This window comes from Notamacropus eugenii, chromosome 4, assembly GCF_028372415.1.
Source record: "Notamacropus eugenii isolate mMacEug1 chromosome 4, mMacEug1.pri_v2, whole genome shotgun sequence".
In the NCBI taxonomy this organism is placed as follows: domain Eukaryota; kingdom Metazoa; phylum Chordata; class Mammalia; order Diprotodontia; family Macropodidae; genus Notamacropus; species Notamacropus eugenii.
The window spans coordinates 366,193,357-366,210,945 of NC_092875.1; the positions used below are offsets into that span (position 1 = coordinate 366,193,357).

The 17,589-nt window shown below is 40.3% G+C and overlaps 1 protein-coding gene across 7 annotated transcripts in view; it reads left to right on the plus strand.

Moving 5' to 3' along the window:
* The window catches only part of TRIO (trio Rho guanine nucleotide exchange factor), a 509,362-nt gene extending 500,179 nt beyond the window's left edge, over window positions 1–9,183 (plus strand). For all 7 annotated transcript variants that reach the window (XM_072605443.1, XM_072605438.1, XM_072605440.1 and 4 more), the window contains 4 exons: window positions 3,702–3,780; window positions 4,103–4,303; window positions 4,780–4,918; window positions 6,789–9,183. In XM_072605443.1, the coding sequence (XP_072461544.1) occupies window positions 3,702–3,780; window positions 4,103–4,303; window positions 4,780–4,918; window positions 6,789–7,331 (962 nt within the window). In that variant the 3' untranslated portion in view covers window positions 7,332–9,183. The remainder of the gene's footprint in view (window positions 1–3,701; window positions 3,781–4,102; window positions 4,304–4,779; window positions 4,919–6,788) is intronic.
* Window positions 9,184–17,589: the final 8,406 nt, after the last annotated feature.

Consider the following 17,589-nt stretch of genomic DNA (forward strand, 5'->3'; position numbering starts at 1 on the left):
GAGGGACCCGTGTGGCCTCTGGAGATCCCGTACCCGTAGCCCACTCGGATCTTTTCCTCACGGTGTCGCGGCCGCTGCAGGGCTGCCCTCTGCTCCCAGTCCCGGAGCCCAGTCCGCAGCACGAAGGACCCCCCGCGAGAGGTTTGCAGGTCTCACCGGAACAGAAATCTCCCTCGCTCCAATATTCCGTGGCCTCTGGGTGCAGAATTCACCGTGAGTTGGTCCCCTCTAGCCATTCTGTGGGTTGTGGGTTCGGAGCTATGTGTATGTGCGTCTTTCTACTCCGCCATCTTGGCTCCGTCCGAGAAATAGTATTCTTAACGGCTTGTCAGTGGCATAGATGGCAGCTTCCAACAAAAATCTAGTATATAAAATGGCAACTTTGGGGGTGTTAACACTCTACAACCATCAGTTAGGATTCTGTGAAGGGTCCCTCTGTTCAGACACCACCTAAAAAAATGGAATGGCTCCGAGTCCCTTTCACCTGTATAATTTAAACTCAGTAAATCTAAGCAATGCAGAAAAATTATTTTAAGATTACAAAATCAGGTGGAAGGATGATCTTTGACCAGAGAACAAAGAAATTAAGAAGTCTTTTTAAAAGGAACTGCAGAGAGACATTGTGCAGGGATTTCAGTGTGTCAGAAGCTAATGATAGCTGAGGGACTTCTGAAGGGTTTGAACATCTTCATGCTGCAAGTCTTCATGGGGAATAGTTATGTGGAGAATGTATAGCAGAGCTACCTAACTGGATGAATGAACCTTGAGCTGCTCAAAGTTGGCTTGAAATATTTTCCCATTTTGTAAAATGTTTTCTTTTCTTTTCTTTTTAAGATAAGAAGACATTTAGCTACCTTCATGATTATGTAATCAGGTTGGCCACTGCTACAAACTCCCCAGAGCTACAAGCCATCCATCCATTCTCTTACCCCCTACTGCCCACCCATAGTGCACACCTACTTTCCCCTTTGATTTTGGGACATTTCCTGTCTAAATATGTGAGCCTGGGGATAGCCAAGAAGACTTTGCTGGGGATTCAAACAGAATTTTATCATCTAAGTCCACTTCTGAAATCAGATTCTAAAAGTGGTTTTCAAGGCAACAATAACCATTTTTTATTCCCTGGTAAAAAGGTATTCCATAAAAAATGTGCCAGGGATTTATTTGTTCACTAGACTGCCATGATTATGTCACTTGATCTGCATTTAAAAAAAAGAAGTCTATTGTTCATAAATGGAAGAAGTGGACAACATATTGACTCAGATGTAACCTTCATTTTTTAGTTAGCAGGGGTCCAAAATTTCTTGACAGAAATGGCAAAAGTTTCAGAATGACCTAGTTAAAGAAATTATACTGAGAAAGGGCTATACAATGCATTCCTTTTATAAGTGGATAGAAGCAACTTCCAAAAGCCATGATTATAATCCTTCTAGAACTTGGTAAATGGTCGTCAAGATTTTCCCAGCAGTCAAACTGGTGATGAACCTCTGAAAAGATCTAGGCTAGTCTGTGGCAGATACACACAGAGCCTGCAGCCAGGCTGTATATCACTGGAAGAGCTTTCCAGTACCTAGGGTCTGCTAAGTCTGGCTTCTTTTGAAATACTGGATTATAGCTACCAACTGATCATGCTGTAATAAGACCAAATTAATTGTTTATTTGAAACTTATCAGGACTTTGAAAGTGACTCATTGTATCCCTCACCTCAGGTTATTTTACAAAAGTTGTTTTGTTTTTTTAAAATCATGACCAGAATTACAAGATGAATGTGAAACCAATTGGGAGGTATGTTAGTGTTATAAAACATATAATAGGAATTTCAATTGAAAACATAAATGGTGCTTCCTATATCATATTGGCAATCATAAGCTCAGTAACATACCTAGGACAAAGTTATTCAAACCCTTAGAACCCTTCATGGAGTGTATGCTTGACTCTGCAGTGGCCAATTTTCACTGCATTTAGAACTGACATAGCCCTTCAGTGTTTCTCTGTACACAGGATCTAACAGACAATGCCATGATGAGGCATCAGAGAAGGAATTTAGTGGAGGCAGAAGTCTCAAGGTGAAGAAATATAGTTATAATGAAGCATTAGAATACAAGTCTAACTCAGCTCACAGCATAGAGCACTTTGAAGGAGGTCAGGGAATGAAGTGAAGGCATCAAGGACAGAAAGTAAAAAGAACCCCTTGATTTAAAGGATCAAACAGCAAATCTGAATTATGCTTCTTTTAGGGAGACTAAATTAAAAATTACTCCAGTATTTCATGGGTTTGAATGTTCATGAAATTATAATAAGAGTTTAATATATTATACATCTCTTGGTTTTTTCTCAGTCCCCATCTTTCTTGACCTACCGCTAACATCTCTGAAATACCCTCCTCCCTAGATTTTTCACAACACTATGCTTACTTGGTTCTGCTCCAGCCTAACTGACTTATCCTTCAAAATGTCCTTGGCTGAGTTGTCATCTTGTTCCACCCTCTATGTGTCAGTGTACTACTGGGCTCTGTCCTGGGCCATGCTCTCTCTCTACAGTCTCTTTCTTGGTGATCTCATCAGCTCTCTTGGGTTCAGCCAGTACTGCTACGTAGACAGCTCCCAATATATATCCAGCCCCAGTCTCTCAACCAGGCTTCAGTCTTATATCACTAAATAGCTAATAGATGTCTCCAGCTAGATGTGCCATAGACATTTCCGATTCACCTGATGTATATATTTCTCCAAGAAAACTTCTTAACTTTTCAATTTCTGTTGAAGGAATCACCATCTTTCTTCTCTCTTACCTTTCATTCCTAATGTTGTCAAGTAAGTCCCATCTCTGCTTTCTCCACAGTACATCTGCCATATGTTCCCCTACTTCCACTCACATGGTCGTTAGTGTACCTCAGGCGCTCCTCATGTCTCACCTGAACTGTTGTCATAGCCTCCTCAATGGCCTCCTTTCTCCAATCTCCCTCTTGCTCAAGAAGCTTCAGTGGCTCCCTCTTGCCTCTAGGATAAAATACAAACTGCATTGTTTTACTATGTAGAGAGACTGGTTTCATAGTCTGAGTCCAGCCTACCTTTCCAGGTTTGTTATACATTGCTCTCTGTCACATCTCCATATTCCAGCCAATCTGGCCTGCTTGTTCTCCAGATGTAGCAATCCATCTCCCAACTCCATGCCTTTGAACAAATGATCCCCCATATTTAAAATGCATTTCTTTCTCATCTCAGTCTCCTGGAATCCCTAGTTCCCTTCAAAGCACAGGAGTTTCTAGTTCCTTTCCTTTGGAAACCATTTAGCGTATATTTTGCATTAATTTTCTATTTACATGTTGTTTTGTCTCAATAAAATGTAAGTTCCTTGAAGACTAGGAGAGCTTTATTTTCGACTTTTTTATCTTCAGTGCCTAGTACCCACTAGGTGCTTAATAAATGCTTTTTGAACTGAATCAAAGTTATTGTTATTTTAAAGTATTTTGTATGGCAGTACTTAGAGAAAATTCGATTAAAATTAATTAGATAAAAAACTACAAAGATAAATGAGTTATTAATATTTATTCATTGCATTGTGGAGGGGAACACTATTCTAGACCCTGGCACCACACATAGTCACAGATGTGGCTATATGAGACAGGAATAAGTAGGAATTCGCAGGATTTGAAGCTTTCATGCTAGATGAAGGGTGATGAAAGTATTCCTTCTTTCTTTCAGGTCCAGGAAGTGATGGGATCATGGTAATTTGGAAAGACAACTTTGATTCCCTCTACAGTGAAGTGGCTGAGCTTGGCAGGTATGAAATAAAAACTCCCTGAAATACAGGGAGCATTCTGTAGGACTTAGCAAACCATATGACACATTTGGCTAGACCTAAGTGTAATATTGTACCTACCTAACCTACAATTAGTTACTAATCATATACGTAAAATATTTTAAATTAAGCCTGTTGTCATCTTTATGCCTCGATAACATGATATCTGAATAGCCGCAGAATCACTCTGCATATTGACTTAAGTGTTATACTTAGATAATATAATCAAATCTTAGAGAATAGGATGTTCCCCAAATCCCCTAAAATGATCTTTTCTAACTGCCATTTAATTTTGGTTTTTTAGGGGCAGGTTCTCTGTTGTTAAGAAATGTGATCAGAAAGGAACCAAGCGATCAGTAGCCACTAAGTTTGTGAACAAGAAGTTGATGAAACGAGACCAAGTTACCCATGAACTTGGAGTCATGCAGAATCTCCAGCATCCCCTGCTAATTAGCCTCCTTGATACGTTTGAGACTTCCACCAGTTACGTCCTGGTCTTAGAGATGTGCGTATGACCTACTTTCTTTACCACTTTCTAAGCCTTTGCTTCTAATGTTTTCTTAATTCTTTATCTCATAAATGAAAGGAAGAAAAAAATAAGATCTTTCAGGATTCAGCAGAATTCCTTAAGTATAGATATTGAAAATCAAAAACAAAAGATTTGGAGCTTTCCTAAAATAAAAACAAAAATAGTTTGACCAGGGACCATATGTACCTAACAAATTCTGTTGTATCACATCCTCTGTAGCCATTATGTACTGGTTCCCAAACACCCTGGTGACACAAACCTGAATCCAGGTGGTTCTAAACATACTTGAATTCAGAAAGGTAACTCTACCATGAATTATTACTGGTATGAAGAATACCCCTGAATTTGATTACCTGGGATAGTTCTGCAGTCCAGTTGTTTTCCTATGCATCTCAGAATATGGGAAATATACCTGGGAACAGTGTCATAGCGGATGTTTTTATACGTTCTAGGGCCGATCAAGGCCGTCTCTTGGACTGTGTTGTGCGATGGGGGAACCTCACGGAAGGGAAGATTAGAATGTATCTTGGAGAGATTCTGGAAGCAGTGCAGTACCTTCATAACTGCAGAATAGTACATCTGGACCTAAAGGTTAGTGGAATGCCCAAGTTCTTGATGACTTAGGATGAGAATTGAGTTTTTACTAAAACAACTGCAACATTGTCTCCTCTCTTGAACACAGTGGTCTTGTCCGACTGGAAACAGTGGACCCTCCCTGGTACGCTGTCACTGATAACCATTCCCTGGGACTGGCTTAGAGATCAAACCAAATAATTCCAACTCTTTTGAGATTTCAATTCATAAACCACTTAAAGTGGATTTTGAGATGGACCTGTCATATTCTGAATTCTGCTCCGTGGTACATACTATTATCTTAGGGCTCCAGTATGGCAGGTGGTGATTGACAGATTTCAGTGTTACTTAAGTTAGAAAGTAATACATCTTTGTCCTCCATTTGGATACTTATATGTAGTATTTTCCCTGTCCTGCAGGCAATAAACTGCTGAAAGCTAAGCTTTCCCATTGAACAGTCATAGACCCAGAATTTAGTTTTGGGTTTTTCATAAATAGAGGGAATATTAAAACAAGGGGATTTTCCTTTGAGAAACTGAGGACAAAGCATGGAGAAGTTAGCTGAAACTGCACTGAGACTTTTGGCACACACTATTTCAGCTGATCCTGCGATTCTCATTTATAAGGGTAATCTATCTGTGCCTCTCAATGCACATGCCACAATAAATTCATATTCCCCTTTCTTTAGGTTATGATTTCTCTATATCTCTTTATAGCTATATAAACATATAACTATGTATGTCTCCTGTGCTTGCATCTCTCCATTGCAAGTGAATGTTCATAGTGTGTAAATGATCCATAATACCTGTGACATAGATGCTTCAGGTCTTTCTAATACCCAATAAGACTTTCTGAGGTTTTAGCCATGTTTCAATATGTTTAGGAGTAGATTTGAGCAGTCATGATCAACTTATAGAAGGGAAAGAATGCTTTTTTTAATCCCTTTTGGGCATTACCTGGTAGCCAACTTTGTAAGCCAGCATTGCCAAGTGAAAGGGAACTTTATTCAAAGCTTTGTTAGTTAAGTTTCAGAGGAAACTATTTGACCAATGAAATTACCTGTGAAGTCTGTGCAGAATGTAGAGCTATTCATCTGAGGACTCTGGAGTCTTCCTGACCTGAGTCTGAGGCACTGGGATGCTTAACAAATCAGTATCCCCAGACAACTTTCTAAGACATTTAAGTGACAGGTGAGCTGCTGAGCTACAGCATAAATAAATGAAGAGTTTCCAAGCTGAAAGTTCTTTCACTGATGAAGTCACACATCAAACACACACACACACACACACACACACGCACATACGTGCACGCACACACGCACATGCACACACACGCGCGCGTGCACACACCAACTTTATGAAAGAGCTCTCCTTCTCCTCAGCAATGTTAGGGGCATCTATGCTGAACATATAAAGATTTTATCCTGCTCTCTAAGTAAATGGTTTTGACTACTTTTCCAACTCTTAAGAGTAGCATCTGTCTTATCTTTGTGTCTCCTATGGTGCCTAGTGCACACAATTTGTTAAACTGAAATGAGTTATAATAAAATTAGCCTAAGATGGGGGTGAGGGAGATGGAGATTGTTTTAGCACAGTGGATAAAGTATGATACCTGGTGTCAGGAAGACTTGGGTTCACATTTGGCTTCAGACGTTTACTTTCTGTGTGACTCTGGGCAAGTTGGTTAACCTCTTTCTGCCTCCATTAACCTCATCTGCAAAATGAGGATAATAGTAACATCTACCTTTCGGGGTTGTTGTGAAGGTCAATTGAGTTAATACTTATAAAATATTCTGCAGACGTTAAAGTATCATCTAAATTCTGGTGGTGGTAGGTGAGTGAGTAGTTGGTTTTTCACAAGATAACAGTTTCCTTCTTGTATTTTCTAGCCTGAAAACATTTTGGTGGATCAGAGCTTGGCTAAGCCAACAATAAAACTGGCTGACTTTGGAGATGCAGTCCAACTCAACACAACTTACTATATCCACCAGTTACTGGGGAACCCAGAATTTGCAGCTCCCGAAATCATCCTTGGGAATCCTGTCTCCCTTACCTCAGATACTTGGAGTATCGGAGTGCTCACGTATGTCCTTCTTAGTGGTGTATCTCCTTTCCTGGATGACAGTGTAGAAGAAACATGCCTAAACATTTGCCGCTTAGACTTTAGTTTCCCAGATGACTACTTTAAAGGAGTTAGCCAGAAGGCCAAAGATTTTGTATGTTTCCTACTACGAGATGACCCTGCTCAGCGTCCTTCTGCTGCGCTCTCCCTCCAGGATCAGTGGTTGCAGCTGGGCAATAACAACAGTGCTGATAGCCTTGATATATCAAGACTGACTTCTTTCATAGAGCGGCGAAAACACCAGAATGATGTTCGACCCATTCGTAGCATCAAAAACTTCTTACAGAGCAGGCTCTTACCTAGGGTTTGACCTATCTTGAAGTTCTTTCTCATTCTCTTTCACCTGCCAATCAACTGTTAATTTGAATTTTGAGGAGAAAAAAAAACACAGCCAATCAGCTGCTAGTATGTTCATCGTGTGAAATTGCATTCCAAGTAAGCTGTGAGTAACAGTACTTGGGACTTATAGATGCAAGCTATGCTGGGGTGGAGGACTTTAAAATCATACTCTGCAAAAAGGCAGATAGAGCATTGCTGTATCACAGTATTTTATTCAGGTTTCTGCAAAAAAAAAAAGATACTTTTTTAAAAAACAAACAGGAATAGAATTTTGCAAAATTAACATTTTCAAGATTTATTCAAGAAAAATAAATGCCTATGTTCAAACCACTGGTATTAATGAACAAAACAAAGACACATATCTGGAGAAGACTCACTCAAATGGTTATCCATTAATATGGCTTCCATTTGCATCTTGGTTTCATCCGGGTCATAGGGCTTATCCAGTAGCCTCGTCTATCTGTATCTTGCATAGCAATGCACTGAGACCAGATTTGTCTTTTAAGTGCATCCAACCTCAAACTTTTGCATACAAATAGAATGAATCGTTTTGCTCTGATAAAATGTAGGCCTTACTTGTATATAGACTGTTCCTGCCTTCAGTCTGTAAGCCCTCCCTCACCCTCAATTTGCCCCACCCCCTCAGCGTCCTAAATAGTGGCATACCACTGTTCAGGTCCTTCAGTGGAGGGGGTCAAAGTTTACCAGCCCATCAGAAAAGGACTCCAAGGGCGTTACCCCCCTCCTGTTCCCCCCCCACACCCCACCAAACCCATCAATCAGATTGTTGAGCGGTATCCAGCCAGATGAAAATACTGTAAATGCACTCGTTGGGGTTTTTCTGTTTGATTTCATATCATGTGCAATGTTGTGGCTTTAACATTTTATGCAACTATTTATGAGGACCTCTGTTGTAACTGAATAAATATATAGAAAAAGCACATGCTTAGTACGGTGAGCTTTATGGTTCTGTGTGTGTGACTAAAGGGGTTTTTTTGGAGGGGGGGGTGGGGGAAGGGATTGTATCACTGTGCCATTAGTTTTTAAGGTAGTTAACACATAGCAAAAATTCTTGTCAGTTTTGAGGACTGTAAAAAGTGATTTCCTATTCCAAATCTAAAACTGGATAATAGGGTAACATTTTAAAATTTATTATACTATTATTCCAAATGCCAAAGTATTATTTTTCTCCCAAAATCAATCTTGACATTTAGTACTTTTTAATATTTTTGAATCTGTTTACTTTCTGTACAATAATTGGCTGAATTTTGTGTTCTTTGGTTAAAAAAGCCAATCAAGGGTCAGCCACCACGAGGCCAGAATCCAACACCTATGTCACTGTGGCTAAGGTCATGGTGACATTGGAGGTATTTTCAATGAAGTGGGATGTGCTTCTGGGCTACTTGGGATTTTCCTGGATGTCTTTTTATCTGTGACTGTGTGAAGTACAATAATTAGGAAACCAGCCTGCATCCCCAAGCCAGTTAGACATCTGGGTCTTGAGCCATAAACCAGCTTAGTTAGCTTTGCAACTTCCAATGTATTTTATTTATTAGTTTTGTTGGGGTTTTTGTTTCCTCTTTGTAAAGTTGTACAGAAACTTTTTAAGAGAAAAAAATGAATTCAAAACTGGATGTGTATTCGTAACCTCATAACTTTTATTTGTGTATTATTTCTTTTATTATTTCAGTTAAATTTTTACATTATTTTGCATGTATATTTCTTTGTACAGAGACGTGTTTACACGGTATGATGTGATGTAAATATTTTATTTTGCCATCAGTTATTTTAAAAAATTAAACATATTTGACATATTTGCCTGATTTTTGTGTTAGGCCTTTTATTCAGCTTTATTTCATTGGAATTACACCAGACTGAACATTCACCCAAGCAGCAGGGACCTTTAGGTCCATCACGATCTTTTGAATACTTGCTGGGAATGATGTACGAACTTTCCTTTGAAGACCAAATCAGTCCAGTTTATCAAATTCCCCTCTTCCCGTACTCCATCTCTGGAAGCATTTCAAATCATAGATATCTTTAAGAAAGAGAAAATGAAGGAAATAAGCATTTATACAGTACATACTATGTGCCACTGTGCCAAGCACTTGACCAATGTTATCTCACTTGATCCTCACGACAACCCTGGCAGGTAAGTGTCATCATTTTCCTCATTTTGCAGTTAAGGAAACTCGGACAAGCAGAGATGAAGTGATTAACCCAGGGTCACCCAGCTAGTAAGTGTCTGAGACCACATTTGAACTCTTCTCCTTGATTCCAGGCCCTCTGATGTAACCGTTGCACCACCCATCTCTCTCTCATAGTTGATATCCTCTTTGGAATCACCCGTCATCATTTACTAATTACTATTTGACCATGTACAAAGATGTGAAAACTACTCAAAGGAGTTTGTGCTAGAAGACACTCTGGTCTAATAACATCCACTTTGCCATCTTTGTTACTAAAATGGAGGGCCACATAAGCAAAGAGAGAAGTCAGTTTTTTTTGTTTGTCTTTTTTGTCCATTCTCTTGTTGCACGTTCAAGAAGTCCAAAAATAGATGATACAGTATCATCTTGGCACAGCTCTTGTAGAGTTACAAGACTGTAAGACACCCTACAATGAGGAATGATGCATTTCTGAGGCCATAAGTGATGTGTATTCAAAGCAACTCTGCAGACGTTAAATTAAGAGTAAGAGCAGTCTGCGTTGTCAGCGGCAGCTTCTAGAAGGAGGCTTCAGGTTTTTTCCTTTTATGGGCTGAAATCCTAAATTGAGACATTTCTTTTTAAACTGAGATCATTCTCTTGCACAGACTGAACCCCTAAACTCAGGAAATGAATGGTTGAGTTACTCCTGTAAAGGTAGGGAGGCCCAGGGATCTTAACAAGGAAGACAAAATTAAGAGGTAACCAAACTATAATATGGCTTTGAATGAATCTCTTCCCTAGTGAACTGCCACAGCCTTCCAGCCCCTGAAATGAGGTTATCAAGGTACCCCAGCTGAATGGTTGAAAAATTAAACCAATTATTTGGACATTTTGTGAGCAGAACACTTAAGATGAACGCTAGTTCAAATCCTCAAGCATGTAAGCATCCACTACAAAGATAGCTCTAGAAATAAGGCTAGAGAAAAAAAAAAGATACACCCTGCTGAAGCTAGTAAGGAGGATGATATAAATAACTGTGATACATATATAAATGTGATGTATGTAAAGGAGAAGTCAAACAAATCACTCTTAGATGAAGGAGATTACAGAAAGCTTCATGTAGAAGATGGCACCTGAACTGGGCCTTGATGGGAAGTCATGGGCTTCTGGAGAAAATCGTGGAACCATGTTCCATTTTAAGGGTTTATGGCTTGTCACCTTAGACCTTGACCAGGTCCCAACTACTGCATGGAAGTCCTTGTATTTTTGTCTCTTCTAAATCTGCTATCGCTCTACAAGGGAGCTATTCATCACCTCTGTTTCCAGGTTTTATAACATGACCTTGCCACTAAGAAGACTGAACCCATCCTACCAGAAGACCATCTCTCCTCAACAACTAAAAACCTCTGTTCTACTATCTTACTCATCTTTGACCTCAGAGGTTGAGTTAGCCCCCAAAGCAAGCTCGTCCATCTCTACTCCCAGTACGTTTCTTCCTCTACCATCTAGTGGTCCTTGCTACTCTTCCACATTTAGTCTTCTCATCTGACTAGCTATTTTCCTGTCTGCCTAAAAACATAATGAGGTTTTCCCCACCAAAAAAGCCTTCCTTAGAATCCACTTTCTTTAACTTTCTCTCTTCTCCCACTCATCCTCACCACACCTTCCCATCTCCCATATCCATGATCCTATGATCTTATATTTAATATCTCTGTAACAAAATTTGTTCTCTTTTTCCAGGCCTATTCATCTTCTGAACTTTACTAGTATTGTCAAAGGCACTACCATCACCACTCCTAGGCTCCCCAACCCACAACCTCAGTGTTATTCAGTTCGTTCAATACACACTTATTAACCTCCCACTATGTGCCAAGCACATTATCAGCCCCTTACTCTAACCCAACATCTCTTACATACACTCCTGACTCACACAACCACTACCCTATTTCACACCTGGCATCATCTCTTGCCTGAATAATTGCACCAACCTCCTATTTGGTGTTCTCACTTTAAGTCTTTCCCTATGCAGATCCATCCTCCACAAAAATGGTAAAGTGATTTTCCTTAAATGTAGGAAACGGTGATGATGTCACTAATGCCCCACTTACCCACCCATTCAATAAACTCTGATGGTTCCCTGTTATCTCTAGGATCAAATATAACCTCCTCAAATGGCATACATACACACACACATACCCCCTTCATTTCCTATCTCTGCACCTTTGCATTGGCTACTCTCCAATCCTGGAGTGCACTCCCTCAATCTCTATTTCTTAGAAGCCCTGACTTGCTGCAAGATTCAGCTTAAGTACTAACTTTATGAAATCTCCCCTGATGCCTCAAACTGCTAGTGCCCTCCTTCCTCGAACTACTTTGTGTTTATTTTTAATATATTCAATCTATCCCTCATATACTTAGATATGTGTGTTTTCTCTCCCATTCGGATGTAAGCTCCTGGAGGGCAGAGCCCTGTTCACTTTTGTCTTTGTATCCCCAGCCTTCAGCCTAAGACCTGGCACATAGTTAGGATTTAATTGTGGCACCTAATTAGGTATTAATTGATGTATATATCTATCCATATCACTCCTTTAGTCATTAATCTTCAATGGTTTCTTCCAGCCTACCATCTCAAATTCAAATTCCTTTGTATGACATTGAAAGCCATCATCATGTGGTACCGACTCATCTTTCCATCCCCTATCTCAAACTGTTCCTCTTTGTGTACTCTGCTCTAAGTAATCTAGCTTGATCTCAGTCTGAGAAAGCAGCTGGTAACACAAGGCCTAACTTGAGGCATCATGTCAGATTCTTCAAGTTCCAGCTTCTCTCTCTTGCTAGATGACAAGCTCCACAAAGAACATGTGTTATTGATTTAAAGCTAGGAAGGAGCTCCATGATTCCAACCCCATCACCTTATTTTAGTCATCCTTGTATTCCTCAGTTCCTAATCTAGTACCTTGCACAGAGGATTGACTTCCAAAAGGTGTTCATTTCAATTATATGAATGAATAAAGTTCATAACTGTAACTGCAGAGATGCTCCCAGAGGGAGATCCCAGGCACATTTTCAAATGACTATTTCTCCTTAATAAAGTCTTTTGGATTTGACAGGCCCCCAGCTAAATCTTATCCATCCTCCTGCTCATAACAAGAGTACTAAGAGAAAATTGAACCCAAAGCTTTTAGTTTGGAATCCTCAAGACAACCATAATTTCTTCCCACTCCTATCATGGAGTTATGATAAATTGTTATGAAGAATTTCCTTGGCTATGGGAAGAGTCCAAGGAATCAAAATTCAATCTCATTCTTTCTCGAAATCCCTCACTAAACCCTCGTTCAAGGTCCTGAACCTGCCCCAGCCCCCACTCACTTTATTTTGTTTCTATATAACCCCCAGCTCTGCTAGCCAGCAACACGGTGCATCTTTTTCAGGGCATTTCTTCTGAGGGAGGCAGGGCATAATAAATAAAAATGGTACTCAGAGTTAGAAAGGTAGGATAATAAGCACTGGACAGGTGAGAGACAACTATCCATTACTGAGCACCTACTTACTATGTTCTAATTGTGGCCCTCATATTTCTATGATGGGGATAGCAGGGCGAGTATGGAAGGGAGGGGGAAGGAGAGAGAAGGTTCATTAATGGTGCGACATGATAGCCAACCAAAAAAAGCTGATGCAATTTTAGGCTACATTTACTAATAGAGTTGACAAGCTGAAGTGCCAATGAAGAGTTTGGATTCAATTTTAGGATAGATGTTCAAGGTAAAATTGATTGCGCAGGAGGTGTCTGTGTCCCCCTTCACTAAAGACCTTGAAAGTTGGAGGTGTGCTCACTCTCCCTGCTTCCTGGGGATGATGGGTAGGTGAGGGTTGGAGCAGATGGCCTCTGAGGCTCCCTCCCATTCTGAGGTTCCTTATAAGCTGGAATGAGTTATTTCTCCTTTCTGACCCTTGTTTCCTCATCTGTAAAAAGGAGTTAGACTAGATGTTCTCTAAAGTACTTCCCAACTCTTCTGTTCTGTTATGCTGAGAGGTAGGCATAAAATAAATCAAACCAGTCCAGGCTGGGTGGCTCCCAATCAATCCCATCTACCTAAAAGCTACAGAGCTCAGGCTGAATACCACTGGAATCTCGGTGGTACTTCTGCTCAAATGAGAATACCCTCTTTCTCTTCTGTGTCAGCTGAAGTTTAAAAACAAGGCTACTTACAGCCTTCCATGCACACCTACCTTTCAGGGATATGACAGTCTCCCTTTTTCCTTCATATCTCTGACTCAAAGGTACTGACTTAGAAGTCAAATAATGTGAGTTCTCATCCTGCCATTCCTACGTGTGTGACCCTGGGCAAATCAGTGAATTTCTCTGGGTCTGGATTTTTCCATCTGTAAAATGAAGGGATTGTACTAGATTAGCTCTAAGGTCTCTTCCACTTCTAGATCCTATGCGTCTATGATCACTTCAGTAAGGTTCTAAATTTCAGTCCGTAGTCAGTCAGTAAACGTTTATTAAGTTCCTACTATGCACCAGGCACTGTGCTAAGCACTGTCCATTATGGTGGATCAATTAATTGACCAATTAACAAGTATTAAGTGTTTACTATGTGCCAGGCACTAGAACAAAAGAGTCTGATCCAAAGGAGCTTACGTTGTGTTGGTTGGACAAGATGTGCATATAAATATGTACAAAAGATATACTAAATAAATACATAAATCCAAGGTACTTTGGAGGGGAAAGACACTAGTAATAGTGGAAATCAACAAAGGTCTCAGAAAGTGAGGATTAAGAAAGGCTTGGGCTTTAAGACGGCATTTGAACTGATCCCTTTTTATTAAATAAATTTTTACTGATGTCTTTACATCACTGTAATTTCCCCCAGAATCCCTTGCCCTCTGCTTCCCAGAGAGCCACTTCCTGTACCAAATAGTAGGATCCCATCCTTAAAGGGAACTAGACAGTCTATGAACTGGGGAGGGGGGTGGGATGGTGAGGAGGAGGAAGAGGGAGGGAGATTGCTGAACCTGGAGTCAAGAACTACTGAATTCAAATGCAGTCTTAGATACTTATCAGCTGTGTGACCCTTGTAAGTCACCACCTCTGTCAGCCTCAATTTCCTCAACTGTAAAATTAGTATAATAACACCTACCTTCCAGGGTTGTTGCAAGGCTCAAATGAGATAATATTTTTTTAAAGCCCTTAGCACAATGCCTGGCACATAGTAGGAACTTAACAAGTGCTTGTTCATTTCCCCTTCCCTGATTTATAGTATTTGCCCATTTCTGAGGTATGAACCCACTGAACTGGTAAGGGCTGGCTTTGGCACACCATTGAGTGATGAATTCTTTGGCCATGGCAACCCAGTAAATAAAGAAAACTACAAAAGGTCCTCAGTCCTACCAAGGCCAAAGAGTCCTCACTTCGTGTGGTTGGGCCTTTTTTATACCCTTTAGTGACAAGGAGGCCACATTCATATTGCTAGAGACCATCAGGAAGGAAGATGAAGCTTGAGTCTTAGCCACCTGGGCTCCCCAAGGGCTGGGACCGCTTGGTCACCTTTCATGTGACAGGCATGGGAGAGGCATTAGGCTATGGCTCCCACCACAGGCACGGACTGCTTCATATTTGTCTTTGTTTCTTCAGCCCCTGGTACAGTGCCTGGCACATACTAGGTGGAATTGTTGAATTCCAATTCCATACTGTGGATTGAATTCCAATTCTATACAATTCCATACTGTGGAATTGTTGAAAAGGAAGCTCTACCCTAGAGGGCGGTCACCAGCTCTGTTGAATTCTCTTTGTGCAACCCTTAGCACTATACAACATGCAGATGGGCTCTTAATTTGTTTTATGCTTAAAGGGACAATTCAGCTGACCTACCCATTAACTTTATAAGGCATTTTATGTTGTGCCATCAAGGGCAGCAGGCATAACTTACAAGCTAAAATTCTTGTCCCTTGAGGTCAAGAACTAAGAGTAGACATTAGAAGAGAAGCAGAACCATTACCGACCAATTCTTTGGGTCTGGCAGGCTGTTTAACTCCGAGCTTCCTGAGCTGGTTTCGTTGTTTTACAAAGCCTGACTGCTCTGACAGTCTTTACTTCTGCCTCTTTTGAATGTGGTTAGTCTTGCTCAGTACTCCCCCTGCAAGAGATGTTGCTACTCCTGGTGCCAAAGATTCTTGGCATACAAGCGTGTCATAGTGACTACAGCCTTCTCTCTAGCCCAAAAATTCCCAGAAAAGGAAGGAGAGTTTCCCTCGGAGACTATAGTCCCTACTGTGAAATTTCCTGTTTACCCTAAATTTTATAATGGATGTTACAGACAGCCATCGTCTCTTCTACTCAACCAATCCAAGTTCACACCTGGACGAGAATCACTGGGAGGATGGCTAGAGTCATGAGAGATTTCTTGTTAGCACTCATAGCAACTTAGAGGGCAGAATCATAGAATTAAAATTCTAGATTTGGCAGGGACACAAGCCATTCAATCCAAAGCCCTCATCTTACCGAGGAGGAAACTGAGGCTCAAGGGGTTAAATGATTTCCTTAAGGTCAAACAAGTGGTAAGCATCAGAGGTAGGTTCTGAACCTGATTCCTCTGACTTAGAGCCAATACTCATAGCATTTATCTTCCCATGAACACATGCTAACCATGTCTCTGTTACCCTTATGAGAAAAGCATCTTCTTGCCCTGTGGAACTTAGACTGCCACAAAGAAGCATCACTTTGTCTTAACTTCACCTTACCCTCCCCCAGAGCCAGTATGGTCCAGTGGAGTCACAAGATTGCTTCTGATGGTACCAGTTGTGTGACCTAAAATATGTCATTTAATATCTGCAACTTCAGTTTTCTTATCTGAAAAAATTATTTGACTCATACTTTATGTGTTCCTTCTCCTTTAAAAGATTAACCTTTCTGTGGGGGATAAGGGGATAAGCAGGGTGGGGGGGATGATGGAAGGGAGGGCACGGGGAGGAGGGAGCAATTTGAGGTCAACACTCATGGGGAGGGTCAGGATCAAAAGAGAGAACAGAAGTAATGGGGGACAGGATAGGATGGAGGGAAATATAATTAGTTCTTACACAACACTACTATTATGGAAGTCATTTGCAAAACTACACAGATCTGGCCTATATTGAATTGCTTGCCTTCCAAAGGGAAGGGGTGGGGAGGGAGGGAGGGCAGATTGACAGACAGGGGCAATTAGAACGCTCGGTGTTTTGGGGTGGGGGGAGGGGACAAAAGGGGAGAAAATGTGGAACCCAAAATTTTGTGAAAATGAATGTTAAAAGTTAAATAAATTAATAAAAAAAAATTAAATTAAATTAAATTAAATTAAAACAATACCAGGTAAAAAAAAAAAAGATTAACCTTTCTTTCTGTATGTTCCTTTGATTCTATCCCTAGGGGGGGAAATGCTCCAAATCACTACTAATTAAAGAAATGTACATTGAAGTTGTTTTGAGATTCTACATCATACCCATCCAAATGGCAAATGTGACCAAAAAAGGAAAATGATAACTATTGGCAGGGCTGTGGGAAAATAGGTACACTGATGCATTGTTAGTGGATCTGTGAATGGGAAACAACCATTCTGAAAAGTGATTAGGAGTTATATGCTAAAAGTTACTAAACCATGCATGCCTTTTGATCCATACACCACTGCTAAGCATATGCCCCCTAAAGATAAAAGAAGTAGGAAAAGGTCCTATACGTACCAACATGTTTATAGCAGCTCTTTTTGCGGCAGCAAAAAAAAATGGAAAACTAAAGAGATGCCCATCAACTGAGAAAGAGCTGAATAAGGGGGGTTATGGGAATGAGATGGAATACTCTTGTGGTGTTAGAAATGAAGAAATAGATTATTTTAAACAGGCATGGAAAGATGTGAACTGATGCGTAGAGAAGTGAGCAGGATCAGAACAAGTCATAGCAAAACAGTATTATTAACCTGAACAATTTTAAGACTTCTATAAACTAATGAAGAATGAAATAAGAAGAGCCAGGAGGACAATTTCTATAACAACAACCCTATAAAAACAAGCATTAAAAGATGTAAGAATTATGATCAATTCAATAAC